The sequence below is a fragment of the Ambystoma mexicanum genome, chromosome 8 (assembly GCF_040938575.1).
Source record: "Ambystoma mexicanum isolate Mex_15411 chromosome 8, UKY_AmexF1_1, whole genome shotgun sequence".
NCBI lineage: Eukaryota > Metazoa > Chordata > Amphibia > Caudata > Ambystomatidae > Ambystoma > Ambystoma mexicanum.
The window spans coordinates 532,874,583-532,892,808 of NC_090929.1; the positions used below are offsets into that span (position 1 = coordinate 532,874,583).

The 18,226-nt window shown below is 45.7% G+C and overlaps 1 protein-coding gene across 2 annotated transcripts in view; it reads left to right on the forward strand.

Annotated features, from left to right (window-relative positions):
- The window catches only part of ARHGEF16 (Rho guanine nucleotide exchange factor 16), a 440,772-nt gene that overhangs the window by 333,577 nt on the left and 88,969 nt on the right, over window positions 1-18,226 (forward strand). For both annotated transcript variants that reach the window (XM_069610226.1, XM_069610225.1), the window contains exons 10-11: window positions 2,047-2,139; window positions 15,789-15,940. In XM_069610226.1, the coding sequence (XP_069466327.1) occupies window positions 2,047-2,139; window positions 15,789-15,940 (245 nt within the window). The remainder of the gene's footprint in view (window positions 1-2,046; window positions 2,140-15,788; window positions 15,941-18,226) is intronic.

The following is an 18,226-nucleotide window of genomic DNA, read 5'->3' on the forward strand; positions in this document are numbered from 1 at the left end:
TCGGCCTCATTCAGCTGGCATCCCCTATTGATGCCTTCGTGCCAGCCCTAACCTCATGTTCTGCTGGCTAAGCACGGCAGAGAGTGTATTCCCTTTGCTTTTGCATTGATGCCTGAGCCATGATCCATTATGCACTTTCCACTTTTATTTTTCATGCAATGCTTTATTTCTGCATAGTATTTTTATTTTCATTTTCCTGAATCACAAAATGCTTGACATCCAAGGTGTATCAAATGCATTTAAAAAACACACACAAGACTTTGCTGTTGGGTGCCCAGCTGCTAAGAAATAATTGATCACAGTTTTGACCAGTGGCGATTGCGTCTGGTTGAGGTTTCAAATCTGAAACAGCCCACCTGGACAAGTGGGTGAGTGAGCTCACTTAAATTTTCCATTTACTAGCTGTTTCCCATCATTTTTACTTTTCAATTATTTGTGAACCTTTTTTTTGGCAAGCTTTTTATTTTGTATTTATTTTGTGCGTGTGTTTTTTTTTTTTTTAATGAAAAGGATCCTACGCAATGTCAACAGGCCTGCGTGGTGTCCGCTCTGGCTTCTCTGCGAAACGTCCCCCGATTCCTGGAGTCAGGTCAAAGTGTTCTTACTGTGTCATGATGCCAGAACCCACAAAACCCACATAGCTGATCACATTCAATGGGGATATGCGGTAGTGCAAGAGCAAGCCTAGAACTTAAGACTAAACCTAGTTTGTGGGGTCACATTAAACGAGAGATCAGTAGGCTAGGGTGACCAGACTTCCCGGTTTTGCCATCTGTCCCCCTGTCCCGATAGTTTTTATGTTTTAAAAAATAATTTCCCGGTTTTGAGCAAAGGGAGAGTGACAGTCCCGTTTTCTTTTCTTAACAACAATTATCAACTACATAAACAGTATTAGATGTTAAGAATGTTGTCATCATAGGATGAGTTCAAACCCCCAACGCTCAAGGTACAAACCTTATACATTAATTGCTTGCACCACATAGACAGGCTGAGAGGAAAGTACATAGCAAGATATGCAATGTCAAACAGAGCAAAAGCACCTCTGTTATTAATATTTACATGCTTGTGTGTGTTCTAGTTGAGATGCTCAACATTTTGACACTAATACGAATAACAGCCAAGTTCATTGTACAAATATAACATTAAAATGCATAATTCAATCAGTATCATGGTTGGTATTTTACCAAAACTCAAAGCCGCACAATTTGTATGCATATACTGTGTGGGAATGGGGGTGGGGGAGGTCCGGTTTGGATGGTGGGGAATGAGGGGGGCGGTTGGGTGGAGTCCTTCTTTTATGTTGTTGGCTGTCCCGGTTTTTTGTCTTGAAAATCTGGTCACCCTTCATTAGGAGGTCTTGTTTTCCATCCTTAGCCATGCTACATAAAAGTCCTAGCCCCTAATTCATGGATTATTTGCGCAAAAAAATGGGATTTGTGCGCCATTCTGCCCGCAAATCCCTGTTTAACTAATGGGGATTTGCGGGCAGAATGGCGCACAAATCCTGTTTTGTTTTGGCGCAAATAATCCATGAATCAGGCCCCAAATCTTCACCATGAAAGTCTCAGCAGATATGAGATGTTTTAATATTTTTTCATAAATCTGGCTTCTGAAAAATGACTCGTAAAATACCTGTAGAAAATATGCACACTTCTAGAAATGGCATATTTCAATGCATAGTATACGGGTAGTCTAGCTCAGCGGCAACGTGCTTGTTTTGGGAGCAAGATTACGCACAGGAACACAGGTTCGAATCCCGGTCCACGCTTAGAAACGTCTTCGGTATCAAAAGCAAGTTATAAAAAAACAATTATAATTATAGTTATGCTGGGCTGTTCCTTACATTTATGTGTATGTTTTCAAACACGTTTCCTTTTGATTGTATGCTGTGCCTAGATAGTCTTATTCTTTTTCTTAAGCCGTTGTTGTCTCATGTGACATTAGTATGACTAACAATAAAACGAACTGCCATTCTTACAAAACGTGGTCTGTTTACATCAAGAGCAACTCGAAGAGTTCTGATTGGATGCTTTTCGTTTGTTGTAGCTGGTCAGGAAATGCAACGAAGGGGCCCGCAGGATGGAGAGGACGGAACAGATGTACACCTTGCAGAAGCAGCTAGAGTTTGGCAAAATCAAGGTAGGGAAACTCCCCAGTTTACTGAATAGTGTACTTCTATGCACGTACATTCATCATCTTGGTCTGTAACATGTATAGCTGGGACAGCTTACTATGAAGTGGTTTATCGAGGGACTTTTCTCCATATTACGCCTTGTGACTCTTCTGCAAGAAGTTATGGATGCTTTTTATCAATCCATTTCTGGTCTAACACATGATAAAGTCTTATATTGCAGAGATACAACCACACTGCGCCAAATTGCCCACAATATTGTATTTAATTAAAATTTAACAGAGCAAAGCAACTTCTGAATCAGCCGACATGTGTTTCGAGCACTGTTTTCTCAAGGCATATGTTCCCACTGGTATAAATTCCACCCTAGGACGATTGAGGAAAAAGTGCGGGTAATTATCCAGAAGCTTATTCTATCATTCTTCGCTATTGTACTGAACTGCCTTCGGACGCGGCATCTGTGGTCTGTGGTTCTTCACAATAGCCATGTGTTGATATGCACCCATCAAACCTGTAAAATATGGAATTGGGAGTAGGTCAATAAAGATGATTAACTGTATCTGCAGCATCTTGGTTCCTTGGGGTTAAGGGTAAAGGTGAACAGCCTTTGTACACTTAAGCTAGTGCTGTAACTTGCCTCCCTGTCAGTGCGAACTGTAAGTGTTGGGTTTCACGAATGGAGGCCAGTAAAAGCAGACATCTTATTTTCACACTCTTAACCCTTGCACTCTGAGTCACGAGGATGTGTACTCCTTGCCAGCCCTGACTGGTATCCGGAAGCTGCTCTGTCGCCCCAGAAGCCTCATTGCCTGCCTGCAACCCTTACTCCACTAAGATTACATGATGTAGGAGCGTTTGTGAAAAAAGCAAATTACAAAGAAATCAGAATTTACTTAATAAACGCTTTTATTTTCATGAATGTCCTTTTAAGCACGCCGAACACTGCGTTGCTTTTCATGAGCATCTACCTGGACTTGAGGAAGTGGCACTGTTGGCTGAGTGTGAATCGTTCACCTATGTGCCCTCTGTTCCTGGCACCACGTGGCAATTCCAAGCTGGCCGCCGCCTTCTTCATTCACTGCCTCCTTCATCCCTATAGGCTGTCTTTTCATTCATCTGGCCTATCGGGGAAACAGCAGGCGTTAGCTGGCCCCCTCTTCAAAGGCCCACTTCTAGGCCCTGTCCGTGCCTGCCTGTGCTCCAGCCCCCACTTTCCGAAATCTTCAGTGAAAATGCTCCTTAATTATATATTTATATTCAACAGTCCTCTTGACTGTATCTTCCCTACTCATGCCATCACGCGAGAACTGCTACTTAGTGGCTGCCTCGGCTCCACTGAGCTTATTTCCTCTGCCTCTCAAGTCATCCACCTTGCAGATTCCCCATGCTCTTCGATGACTCTTCATTCTACCTTCAGAACTGTGCTTTGCAGCATACTCACCCCCACCTCACCTCTCACTTTCTCTTTGCCTCTTTCATCCTCCCTCTTTCTAAGATGGTACTCGGCATCTCTCCCTTCTTCTTGAACTGCTACACCATCACCTATCCTCCCTCTCTCACTAAATCTGGACGTAAAAAGCATAAAAAGACATCCTGGCTGCTAACCCAAGCCTCCCAATTGCAGACACCTATGTCAGTGCATCCTCAAGATAAATCTTCACGGTCATCCCCTTTTCCATCCATCCCCCGACCTATGGACCTCTCACCTCACCTCACTGCCACTTTCCCACCTTATTCAACTTCCATTAATAGTGGCACCAAGTGGGAAGTCCTCCTTGCGGGCTTCTTGTCTTCTCGCTGCTGTATCAATGTTTACATCACGGGCACAGTCCTGATTCAACGCCCTCAGGCCAACATCCTCCTATTTGACCGGCTCATGCCTTCCCCTGCCCCTCCCCCTTCTACCACCTCTACTCCACCTCTCCAGACTCCACCTCAAAAAATCTTCAAAGGCAGTTATCGTCTCCATCTGGCAACCCTCAACTCACACTCGGCCATCAAATATTCTGCTGACATCTGCCTTCTCCTTGAAGGCACTGACCTGGACATACTTGCACTCACAGAAACTTGGTTCAATGCCAGCTCAGTTACTTCCTTTGACTCACTCCTCCCGGATGGCTATAAGATCACCTCTAAACCTCAACCCCACCGTGCTCGCGGTGGAGTTGCTTTAATCTTCCCAGAGTGGATTCTTCTGCCATCCTACCCACTCAGCACTATTTGTCCTTTGAGAGCCTAGTGTGCAAATTGGTCATCTCTCCTTCCTCCACCCTGACCATTGCTACCATCTACCAACCTGACACTTCTTATCTTTTCCTATCTGAATGTGCAGACTTCTGTACCTCCATCTTCTCTAGCACCTCCAACCTGCTACTACTAGGTGACTTCAACATCCACCTAGGCTCCCCATGCACAGCAACCACCCTCTTCACTGAATTCTGCTCCTCTCTATCCCTCTCCATTCTTCCCTCTGGCCCTATCCATTCTGCTGGTCACACGCTAGATGCTATCATCCACTCCAACCTCAATCTCTTCTCCCCAGGTCAACCCTCTCTCCTGGTTTGACCACTCTCTCCTCACCTCTTACTTTGGTCCCTATGGCCCTGTGACAACTCCTCATAAAGCTCTGCCAACCTCGTTCACGAACATCCATCCGATGAAAAGAGTGTCAGCTGCCGCCTTCTCTTCCACCTTCATTCCTACTTGCCCTCCCAACACAGACGTTTCTGCGTGCTCTGCCCTCAGCAACCTGTATCTGTCCATCACCAACACCCTTGACACCCATGCCCCAGTCATGAGGATCCACCTCAAACCTGCTTCCAAGTATAACACCTGGTACGACTCCGACCTTGCAGACCAAAAACGTAATTGCCGGGCTGCTGAACGGAAGCGGCACACTTCAGGATCGCCCTCTGACAAACTGGCCTGCTGCCTGATCCAGAGACACTACATACTGTCCATCCGTGCCAAAAAAAGAGCCCACATTCAGGCACGAGTGTCCAATGCGTCCAACAACAAGGCTGAAGTCTTCCAAATCTGCAGGGTACATGCCAACCCATCAGCAGCATCTTCTGCCCCTACTCCTCCCAGGCCCTCTGCAATGCACTCGCCTCTCATTTCACTTCCAAAACCCAGGACATACTGAACAACCTTGTCACGCACACTCTCCCAACCAAACCTTACACCCTCTTCACCCCACCCCCTTCCATTCACCTTCCTCCTTCCCCTCCTTCTCTCCTGTTTCCCCTGATGAAGTCACCAGAGTTGTCAACTCCACGAAGGTCTCGTCCAAACAGGTTGCTCCTTGCTCCTCCAGAACCATCAAGGAAAATATCCCCTCTCTCGCCCCTGCTCTGGCTGATCTCTGCAACCACTCCTTTGCTACTGGTTCTTTTCCATCTTCCCTCAAGCATTCGCTTGTGCGCCCCCTCCTTAAAAATCCCTCTGGAGACCCTTCCTGCCCAGTCAACTACTGACCGATTTCCATCACCTCCTTCCTGGGAAAACTGCTTGAGAAGCTGGCCCTCTACCGAATCAACTCTCATCCCGAACCTGTAGGCGGCCTACATGACCACCTGTCTGGATTCCGAGCATTCAGATGCATGGAAACTGCTCTTCTGAACACCTGTGAAGAATTACTTGCATCTCTTAACTCTAACTCCCCTGCTGTCCTCATCCTTCTTGATCTCTCTTCTGCATTTGACACAGTGGATCATTTCTTCCTCATAAAAAGGTTTCATGACATCCATGACATCTCGGAGTGGGCACTGGACTGGCTTACCAACTTCCTAACTGACTGTTCCTCCAAAACCATTCTGGGCCCTTTCTCCTCCCATTCTTCCTCTGCTACCAGTCGCGTCCCCCAAGGCTCCCACCATGGCTCTTTAACATAAACCTTTCTCTGCTGGCATGACTCATTTCCTCCTTCTCCCCTAACTCCCATTGCTATGATGACGATACACAACTTTTCTTCAAACTTCGCACTGACACCCTTGCACCCTCCTTCAGCCCTGACTGCCTATCTGCCATCCAGGCCTGATGCACTGCCAATGACCTCTGCCTCAATGCCAGCAAAACAGAGATTCTCCCTATCGGGTCCCCTGCAACATGCTTCTTCCCTGCTCTCTGGTCTTCCTCAATTGGCTCGTTGCTCCACTGTAGCTAGGAATCTCTGAGTCATCTTCGACTCCTCCCTTTCCATCATCTCTCATATTCAGGATATTGCCAAGAAGTCCCACTTTCAGCTCTTCCTTCTCAAAAGGGTCTCTAACCTTCCTCATCTTCCCCCAGAGACTCAAGGCTACACTTTTGAAATAACCTCCTCCTTAATCTTGCTTCCTCCACCCTGTGACCTCTTCAGCTAACCCAGAATAGGGCAGCAAGATTTATCCTTGGCCTCAAGCCTAGGGACCGCATCTCTCCTGCCCTACAAAGCCTTCACTGGCTCCTGGTCTCAGCACAGATTAAATTCAAATCCCTCTGTATCATACAGAAGGCTATCTATCTTCAACGCTTCCTGACCAAATACTCTCACTCCAGACTCCTCTGTTACTCTGGCACCAACTCCCTGAGTTTTAAGCGCTTTGCTAAACTGAGAGCTGGTTGGCGATCACTTTCTTCGGCTGACTCCCTCCTGTGGAACAGCCTCCCTCTCCCTCTGTGTCTTGAGCAAGACCTCCTTAAGTTCCAAAAAAGCCTCAAAACCTTTCTTCTCTTTACCTCTTCTTTCTCCTCCCTTCTTCCCTGCTAATCTTAAAGCAGCATGACTGATTTGCAGGGCCTTTGTGTCCTCGGGGCCTTGACCCCCAAATCTCTCATCCCAGCTGCTGTCTTTCTGCTGCATTTAGCTGGGCTCACCCTACCCATAGGTGGTTGCACCTACGTTCTTCGCCTTTTAGCACTTACCCTGAGCACTTGTCCATGAGCATCAAAGCACGTTATCCATCACTCCTCCCCCTCTGCACTCGCACGTTCTGAACACACAAAAGGCATAGTAGGTTTGTCTCCCCTTCCCTTTATTCTCATTATTGTTTGTACCATTAATACAATTGTTTATCCTTGTTGTAATGTATTGTCTACCTTCCCCTGTCCCCACCATGTTTGCCCTGTGGGTGAACAGTGTTGCTAATTGTATAAGCGCATAATAAGTGACCAGTAAATAAATAAATAAAAACCTAGCCGTGGCAAATATGTGGAGATAATCTTTATATACACACACACTCACAAAATGTTTTACTGTGACAAAATAAAATGTATTCCACCTGAAAGCATTTAATGAACACAGTGGTGTGCAGAGACATGTCACTCACCCACCAGCTAATATGCATATTCCCTTTTAGTGAGCTAGATCCAATCTATTGCTACGTGCATTGGAAGATGCTCTGAAGTTATCGGGCAAGGGTGAAAGAGGGACGTGACTTGCAGTATTATCCACTTACTCAGGACAGACCTTTTACACCACACCCAACCAGTATAGCCCCTTTGTCTCCTGCATGGGCCTTCGAGTGTTCTGACCCCAATGCCCTTTCAGGTAGTATAGGAGGCCACAGAGACTTCAGCACTGGTTTGGCCTAACTCCAACACTGACCCACGAAAGAGTAGCCACATGGTTGCCACCTTTGGTCCCCAAGCGTGCTGTCCTGGAGTTAGGTTTTGGGAATACCTCTATCACACAAGTGCTTTCCTTCAGCCACTGTAACCTCTTCTCTCAGTTCCGGAAAATCCTAAATATGTTCTCTCTATTGGGGAAACACGGTTTTCTATAGGATTTGAATTTTATTAAAACTAGTCTCCTGCTCATATTACCCTTCTGATTAATCTGATATTTATATAAAATACAGCAGTTTCCCCAGAAAAGTATATTTTGATTGAGCAAAACATGGTATGGTATGATTCGAATTGTGAGACATGAATTCTGTCTGGGGAAAAAAAACAAATGAACTAAACACAGGCATGCTTAAAAGGACAGGATGAGAATGCTGGTACTTGTGTATGCCCCATTATCCTACTGTTGATTAGAAACAGCCCAGATAGTGATTAAAGCCCCCTTTGATCAATTAACTGTAATGTCACTCTAGCCAGTGGTGTGAACAGGAGAAGGGTGCACCATCAGTACCTGAATTCAGGAGTGGGTAGGCTTAAAGAAAACTGGTTTACAGCTGGGAAAAGTGTCCTCAAAGATTACATCGTAGGATTGCCAATTACAACGATGTGTCTGACCTCCACTGGCCATAATACAGAGAAAGCAAAGTGGAGCCTGTAGGTACGCCTAAAGACCAAACCGTAAAAGGTTGCCCAGTCAGTAAAGCACCAAATGAGATGCAACAGCATATTATTCACTTGAATATTTGGGTATAAATTAACTCATAAACTGTTACATTTTAATCATAAATGAAGATCCTCTATTATAATATTTCCACTGACCACTTTCATCCTTTCATAAATGTATTATGAATGGGGGAGAGGGCATTATAATAATGTAAACCTCCAACAGGGAATTTGTAAAGGATGATAGCCATTCCTAGGGACTACTGAAATGCATCCACTCCCCGAAACCAGCCTTTCCATTTGCTTAGCACTGGGAAGGCACTATGGTGCAACTGTGATGGGATGACTACTCTGGGAACCTAGTGATCACATTGGACCCATGACCATGAAGTCCTCTTTGGCGCATGTGGTAAAAATACTGTAAAGTCAGGTTTTTGAGGAAAGCTGATAAGTCCACATACAGGACAGCCACCCTGCTGTTTGAGTGACAGCTAAGCTGTGTATGAATGGGAGAAACCTGCTAAAAAGGTGAGGGTTTTGGGACTAGAGACAAGAGTCCACCACTGGGAAGAACAACCTGATGAAGAAACCATGAACAAAGCTTGCTGCAGCCTCTTGGATCGTTGACCTGCCCGGTCAAGCCCTACAGCTGTGCTGAAACTCCATTTTCTGACAGACCAGAGAAGCTCTGGAAGGGACGACTTCTTCCCTTGGGTTAGTGGGACCAACTAACCCTGAGATGAACTCTGCTGAACCATCTTCCCTCACTGGCTGTACTTCTTTTTACTGCTGCAGGAATCGGGTGCCAGGGGTCAAGAAATCAGTAGATGAGTGCAACGTTTGTAAGCTGGCAAAAAAGCTCCCGGAAGCTCCTCAAGACCTTCCAGAAGCAGGACGACCAGAGCTCGACTCCACTCACCAGAGTACAGGACTCAATGAGTAAAGAAGGCACTGGCCAATCCTGCTGCAGTCTCTACCACTTCTGTCCCCTCCCAGGCCCTCTGCACAGCTCTGGCTTCTCATTTCATCTCTAAAACTCAGGACATCCTGTCCTCTCTCTTCCTCCCCCCTCCTCTACTCCCTGCTCTTCCTCTGACGTTCCTTCGGCCACCTCACCTCTTCACTCCTTCTCTGCCTTTCCCCTGTTCTCCCCAGACAAGGTTTCTAGACAAGTCTGATCTATGAAATTCTCGTCAAAACATGTTCATCCCTGTTCCTCCAAAACCATCAAGGACCACATAGACACCCTGGCTCCTGCTCTGGCTGACTTCTTCAACCACTCCTTTACCACTGGAGTCTTCCCTTCCCCCCTGAAACAATCCCTTGTGCACCCTCTTCCTAAAAAACCCTATGCCGACCCGTCCTGCCAGCTAACTATCACCCAAACTCCATCACTCCTTTCCTGGGCAAATTCCTGGAAAAGCTGGCCATCTCCCAGCTTAATCTTCGCACTGAATCTGTTGGTGGTCTCCATGACCATCAGTCTGGCTTCAGAGCTGCCAGAAGCATGGAAACTGCTCTCCTGAACATCTGTGAATACCTGCTCTCCAACCTTCATTCCAACACCCCTGTGTCCTCATTTTATTGTGTCTTTGGCATGGTCAACCATGCCATCCTGCTCAACTATCTCTGTGATAATCTGGGTATCACCGATCAGGCCATGGCTTGGCTCGCTTCTTTCCTCTCCGATCAAACTTCCCAGGTCCAACTTGCGTCCTTTCTCTCTTCTATCTCTAGCTCTATCTCTACCTGTGGTGTTCCCCAGGGGCCTTACTTCTCTCCGTGACTGTTCAACCAATACCTTCCACTTCTTGCCCACCACATTGCTGTTCTCTGCCCCAACTTTCAGTGCTATGCGGATGACTCTCAGCTCATTTTCAGGCTACCTTCAGCCACCTCTTCTCCTTCTCTCATCTCTGACTGTCTGTCTGCTATCCAGGAGTTGTGTGTCCCCAATGATCTCTGCCTTATTGCCAGTAAGACTGAGATTCTCCTCATCGGCACACCCACTCCCTCCTTTCTTGTTACTCTGACGGCCTCTCTTGACACTCTTCCTGCTCCCACCTGCAAGGCTAAAAACGTTGGGGTCATCTTTTACTCCACACATCTCTGACGTCTCTAAGAAGTCACACTACCAGCTGCACCTCCTCAGAGGTATTCTCCTTTCCTCTCCTTCCCCCATAAGCTCACTGTCTCCAGGGCTCTGGTTCTGTCTAGGCTGGACTACTGCAACAGCCTCTTTCTAAATCTGCCTGCTTCTACTCTCCGCCCTCTGCAACTGATCCAGAACAGGACTGCGAGACTTGTCCGTGGCCTGAAGCCCAGGGATCGTATCCCTCCAGGACAGAAATCTTTACACTGGCTCCCAGTGGCTGCAAGGATTAAGTTCAAAACCCTCTGTATTGTCCACAAGGCCTTCTGGGGTGTGGGGCTTCAATAACTTCAACTCTCTCTCTTCCTAAATATCTTCCTTCTCAAGCTCTTCGCTCATCCACCTCCAACTGCCTCAGGGTCAGTTGCTTCTCCAAGCAACAAGTTGGTGGTAGATCTTTCTTTGGCTGGGTCCTTCCTCTGGAACAGCCTCCATGGCTCCCTGAAATTTGAAAACCATCTCTGGTTCTGGAAGCACCTCAAAACCTTCCTCTTTTGCTTCTGTTTTCGCTCCTACTCTCCTCTGCTGAACCTCTGGCTGAAACTTCACTGGTTACCTGGCTACCCTCTGATCTCGGGCCCAATTCCCCTTCCCTGCCAGTTGCACACCTGCACTGCCTCCCTGGCTACCTGTGCTTTGGGGGACTGTTTTCTGTATCCCTACAATCTCCTACCAGCACTTGACAACTGATGTCTGCACTTAACATTGTACTTGTCGCCAGCTGGCCGCACTTTTACTTATTGCTTTTATTTGTTCTATTTCTTTCTTTTTGCTGTCAATCCCATGTACTGCGCTGTGCCCTCTCCCTGCCCCCCTGCACTTCTCCCCTTCTCCCCTCCCCTGCACTTGTGCAATCTCAATGATGACTGGCCTAGTAAGATCGTTGTCTCTGTCTTCCCTCTGTTCCCCCCACCCTTGCCTTGTCGCGCCGTGAAACACTTGTGTGTAGGCACTTTATAAATGCCATATCATATTATAAGTAAGACCAACTGGTACCCAAGATACGCGGTGGTGCTGTTTACCGAGTGCTGAAACCACAAAGTGCTGCTGATCCAAAAAGAGCCCATAGCTGCCGACGACCTTCGAATTGCTGCCACAGTAGTCCCCAGATGTCCTCCCTCTCATCCCCACGACTGAGGCCCAGGAACACAGGATCTGTATCGCTGCAACCATACAGAAGCCAGCTTGACCCTCTTCTTCTAACCAAAGGCACTGTTCTGCCTTGGGTTACTTACCTCATTGTCTGTAGCATGCTCTTCTGAGTTGAGACATACAGTAGCTGCATTTTCTAGAGTTAATCTCAGCTCTAACTTTCACAAGTGTAAAATCTTGTGACGCTACAGTGATTTTTCTTCACCACACTCTCAAACTTTGTGCAAGACCTTTACTATTTAAGAAGTGCCTCAGCTCCATAGACTTTGCTCCAATTGAGTTTGGCTGTCCTGGCTCCCTGCAGACTCTTCTATTTCATTTAACTTTGATTCTTACTGTCCCTCATAGGTGATACATTGGTTTTAAACTAATATTGCTGTGAAAGGTTTTTATCTAGACTTCATTGGAAGATTTAAAGTGCTCACATGCTTTAAGAACCTGTCTAACCTTCTTTCCTTCCTTTAAGCTTTCCTTCCTACTGTCCTCAGAATTTACAAAGTGTACTAGTGATATATAAATGCAATTACTGTCCTAGTTAGTGAAGTCACCTCAGGGTGTAGGAAGTGTGTAAGAAGCACCTCTAAAGAGTATCTACCATCTTTGTGTGAATTCTGAACAAGTATTTTGAAGTGTATTTGATTGCTGCATATATTGCCCTTTTTAAAGAACGCTTATTTAAAAATGACCATTAAATAAATAAATATTTTAACTAAAAAACCTGACTTAAAGTGTTACTTGGATACTTGTATTTGTGGATTTCATTGCTACAGCTCTACAGCTCACATTTACCCCTCTTCAGAAAAGTCTGGCTGCTCAGTCACACTACACTACACAGACCTATACCAATAGGCGGGTTACTTAATACCAAGAGGACAAGGGTTGTGTAGTTTCTCCCCCATGGTTACTACATCACTTCTTGCCTAACAACCCCCTAGAATATGTATAGAGTACATTTATCACCCTGGTGACTAGGGTATGCACCACAGTGCTCCTTGTACGTTTAGAGAACTAGACATTAATAAGGTATTTTTGAACATGTAAGTGTAAGAGTGGCACCCTCCTTCCGTTTTCTCTATGTATTCTTAGGTAGCTATAAAATACCACCTGAGAGCTTTGCAGGGACTTGAGAAACTCCCACACCCTGTGACAAGACCGACAACCAGCCCATAAATTGTAAACAGAAAATTGTGATTCATAAATTGAGGATCCAATTTCTGTCTATTGGACCATTGGTAAATTCCAGTGTGAGTCTGCAGTCCAAATTGTAAGACTCGGTTGCTCACTCACGTGGGATTGGAGATTTTCGGGGATGCCAGCCAGAAACAAAACAAAATGCGACTTGATTCTGTATATTGGGACTATGTCCCCTCCTTATCCCTTGTTGTGTACATGGGGCCTACTCAGACAGTCGAGCACGAGAACCTGATATGTGATGTAGAGTCCAAGGGTGTCCTTTGAAAGAATCCCATGCTCCTCCTCACAACACCATGATTAAGGGGCAGGGGCCCTATAATTGGCAAAACATTACCAAGTATGTAATTCTTCCGGCCCAGGGGATCAAGACTGCATTGACTCTAAATCACAATTTGACTTTGCGCCAAAGAATGCTTTTTTAACTCTTCCCCCTCAGTTCCTCAAAGTGAGCGGTCTCCAAAACAAATGAAGAATAAACAGGAAGTGATGAGCTTTGCACGAGCAGCACTAGTCCTGCTCATAACCTTCCGGGTGTGCACTTTACCACCCATGCCTTTCTAATGGGGAAATCAAGATTGTGAATCGTAAGCATTTCCCCCAGTGATTGCAATCAAAATTGTGTGGTTAACTCCTAACTAATTCTGCCTTCACAATAAACAAAGTATAAAGTTGCAGACACCTAATTGTAACATGGGGCCAGGGGTAGGCACAAGCTCAATACAAAGCGGAATCAGACATGGGCTAATGTGACAGCGATCATGAGGGGAGGCCACAGGTGCAGGAGGAGGAGGTGAAGCAAGAGAGGTTGGAGGAGCAGGAGCGATTGGTGGTATGGATAAAGTGCAAAGAGCACAAGTTGTTAGAGGTCCAGGAGAAGATGGGAGAGCAGGAGAACTTGGACAAGATGGAGGTGCTGGAGCAAAGAAAACAGCAGGAGGGTAGAAGCAAACTAGTGTAGGATTGGGTGGAGGAGGAGAGCAATATAAAGACCAGAGGGTAGGAGAAGAAATGTGGCTGCTTAGGTGCAGAACTTGAACCAACATCAAGAGGAGGATGGTGTAGCATGATGTCAGAGCAAGAGAGACAAGAGTCAAGAAGATGGGAGGAGGAGCAACATCTGTCGGGAAAGGAGAGAAGAGAGGCGATGAAGGGAAAATAAATAAGAGGCCAGTAGAGAAGCTTGCATTTAGGTGGAAGCGTAGCTAAAGTGCCAGGAAGAACAAAACGCAACTGTGTGAAAAAGATGGGAGGCAGGAATATTGGGTGAATGCTGAGGAGGCTAGCTTAAACATATACAGAAGGAGAGTAACCGTTCATTGGGCAGTGATGGATTCAGGACCCAGGGGCAGGGAGGTAATATGGAGCTCAGCAACCAACCTGTAGTTGTTCTAGCCAACATCTCCCATAGGGAAAGCTGTGGAAATATTTCTGCAACTCTTAACCATCCGTTGGCCAACAGAGTAGCTACCAGCCTGCAAGGATGTTGTTGTCAAAGAGGAACTTCACAAATATACTGCGAGTGATGCGGGGCATACCCAGCGAGTTGGTTTAAAAGATTTTTTCTTGGAACCATGAACGATTTATTTGTGCCATTTCTGACCTTGAAGTTGCCCCTTAACTGTAGATGGGCCTTTATAAAACTCTGGAAACTGACACCCCTGTACTCTCTGGAGTCCCCTTGACCCTATGACAATAGCCAACACTGCTTCCCATTGGGTCCTGCCAGTGGATAGAATTGTTAGGTGCAGTGTAGAAAATACCCAAGCTGACACCATTGAAGACCAATAATCCCAGGTATTTTCTTTGACTTGCAAAATGGATCCTGTGTAATGTGTTTGTGTAACTCTTAATGGTACAACCAGTGTCTCCAGGTTGGGTAGCTGGTTGCACACATGCAATGACTGGATGGTTCAAGTTCTTGAGAATGGACATGCTACATTAATAATCTGGCCAGCAATTAGCAGGATCCTTGTTGCTTTGAACTCGAACATGCCCAGTGTACTATCAAATACTGATTGTATTTTCTGTTTATGATTTTCAATTTTTCCTTTGAGTGCTGATAACATGGGGATGGCAACAAGGTTTTACAATGGATTAATACGACTGCTGAGGTGTTGGGCATGGTTTATAGTCATAATGTCGACAACAAAAATGTCGACAGTCAAAAAGTCGAAAAAAAAATGTCGAAAAAAAAAGTCTTTTTTTTTTCAATGCATTTTTTTTTCGAAATGGGGGGGGTTCTCCCCAGCCCCCTTTTTTTTATTTTTTTTTAATTTTTCCCTTTTTTTTAGTCCCGAACCCCTAAAATAAATATATAATTAAAAAAAACGAAAGTCGACATTTTTTTTTTCGACATTATGACTGTCCACCGTTGGGGCATTATCAAAGAAACCACTCTACAATGACAACCCTAGTGCCCATGTCAGAATTAAAATTGGTGGTGGCAATTATTTGTGATTTCCTATGGGATGGCACCATTATAAAATGCTTCCGTGAATCAGGGCCTATATTACACTAGAAGGCAGACTCACCACGTGATGGTATAGTCTGGTACATTATTCTTTGCTGCTTCTCAGTGTTGTCCCAGTGGCATGCTTTCAAAGCTAGAATTACTGCTGCTCTGAATTTGCACACACTCGACATCTGCTAGCCCAAATTACTCTGTAACCACAATGTGATTAGCCGGAGCATCCATTTGCTTTCAAAAAGTGATCTATTTGATAATCTCTTTGCACAGGACAATAGCATTTGGTTTCCCTGTTCCCTTTGAAATCTGGGGAGAGATAGTCCATCACCGCGGTTGCATTTCATTTGTGGCTTTGTCCTGTGATGTACGTGTCTTTATCTTTTTTGAGCGAAGAATTGCAACTGAACCCATCTTCTTTCCATCAGCCATTCCCACTGATTTCTGCTTCGCGTTGGCTGCAGAAACGAGGGGAGCTGACTCTGGTTGAGGAGGCTGGGATTTTCCGCAAAGGTTTTGGGAGGCCGAGCTGCTACCTCTTCCTGTTCAATGATGTCATGATCATAACCAAGAAGAAAAGGTACTGTAGCAAGCTGTGCAAGAATTCAGAAATGCAAACCTTGTCAAATAGAAATATTTGTATCCATTGCAGAATAATTCTTCTTGGGTTGCATTGAAGAGAAACAACCTCAAATTTATAACATCGTCAACGTTCAAGTCTTGTCATATGGTTTTGTTAAAAGGTGCAGTAATGCTAAATGATGTAATGTGACAAATATTTTTTTTTCTTTTAAGAAGGTGTCTCTTTACAACTCCAAGTTAGGGGTACTTAATTGTTTGCAAGCATTTGGGTAAGATATGCTCTTAAAGGATTATAATAATACATTTTTCCTTTACCTATCTGAACAGTACTCAATCAAAATCTTACGGATGAAAGGCTCAGCCGCTGTGTCCAGATTCAAACTTGTAATCTTCTAATTGGAGATCTGTTTATTTTGTTCATTGACTCATTCTGCTATCTTGGCAAAACAATGCTAAATGTTTAATAGAAATGTGTTGAGCCATTGAGCAACCTCCTAACAACGTGAACTCAACTGTCAAAAAATCGAAATAGGAGGGGAACTTGAGAAAGACACTTTGCAGAACGGAGGAGTCAAAACGTATTCAGATAAGTATTCAGATAAAATCCATTCCTTCGATGTCCCTCACACCCTGGTCAGTTGCTGCAAAATGGAGGGGTGAAAAGATTTTAGGGTACAACCCATGCCTTAGAGGTCCGTCACATCTCAGTCAGGTCAACTCAAACATGCCCAATTACCTGCAGCCATCCATCACCTACCAAGAAATGGCAGCTGTGGTAGACACAGAGCTATCTTAAGAGTCTCATTGGGCCAGGGCAGGTGGGAGAGAACTCAAGGCAGAATCAACCTTCCTCAGTCTTCGTGATCCACAGTCTCAAGCTGGCCTGCCTAGCCATCAGCAATGATTTGTGGAAGTCGGGCGAACCGCTGATGAGATGCAGGGCATCTCTTCTAGGGTGATGCACACACTGCAAGCAAGCTCTAAAAAGCAAGCCTTCCGACGTAGCAATACATTCTCTAGTACACTGTTGTGCAGGCCACTAGCATCCTTTGCAGACTCAAACACAGTGGGATCCGTTACTAACCAAATCCTCGAACCAGGATTCATTTATTTGTATCAGAAGGGAAACAAATCTGTGGAGAAACAGGCCTGTCTCCTTTCCTGCAGATTATGTTGCACCCACTCTGCCTGACCTTGCATTAGTGTTTTGAAGCAGGGAGATCCTGCCACACGCCTAGGAGAAGACAGGCCTCACCAAGAGGCTCCTGGGCTGCTGTAGAGCTCTCTGGGTCCTTTGTTGAGTGGAGTTGTTCTGTAACACCACTGCCTGGCGGGCTTCCCTTATTGCCTTATAGTCATTGGTAACTGGAGGGGAAGGAATAACTGCTATCCCAAAGTACTCTGTGACAGGGTGACCCTAAGAGGTTTCAGGTGTATTTTCTGCAGTGCTCTGGGAATGTCTCCCAACTTGACCACATTACTAACAAAAGCAAACCAATAAGAGAAGATGGTTGTAAAGTAGAAGAAATGTAAATGCACACTAAGTGTTGGTTTGTTATATGTGATGCAGTATCAGTGTGGAGGGCTTGTTGCTGCGAGTGTGGGCTTGCATGATTGCAGCAGAGCAGGGAGGATATGCTGCTTTGCCTATTTTGCCTCAGAGAGGGGAGGGACAGAAATCGCAATCGCACCCAATATGTCCATTCCAGGACACAGTATGGTAACACATACAGTACATAGAAACTGTGTGAATTCTCCTGTGAATGTCACCTGCATCATCCACAGGGGTGGCTCATCCATATTATGTGAGGGGGCACCGACCCACCTGAACACTCGCCCATTATGGGAGAGGCGTATCAGCCCAGTTAAATTACTGCATACTCTCCAAGCTGTTTGTTGCAGCCGAGGGAGCGTGCCAGGGCTGGTTTAAACTATCAAATGGAAACCTGGTTTCCCAGGGACAGTTCAGTTCCCCAGTGTGCCTGCTCCATGAGCCATGCACTTTGGGGAAGGCATTTTGCTTCACCAGCCTTGCATGACCCATTGGGGGTTTCATGCTGGGGAACTGCATGTTTTATTTGCGAGAGGGTGCTGCTGGACCCCCTTGCAAGTACAAACAGAGCGAGGCGCCTTTTCATCAGCACTCCAGCACCTGCATATGTGCAGGAACCAGTAAGCATTCTGTGCTTCCTGGCTTCTGTTGTGTGCGGGAGCCAGAGGGCTTTTGTCACAGGTGGCAGCATTGGAGAGGAACATGGTCCGAACCAGGCTGAAGTAAGTGACA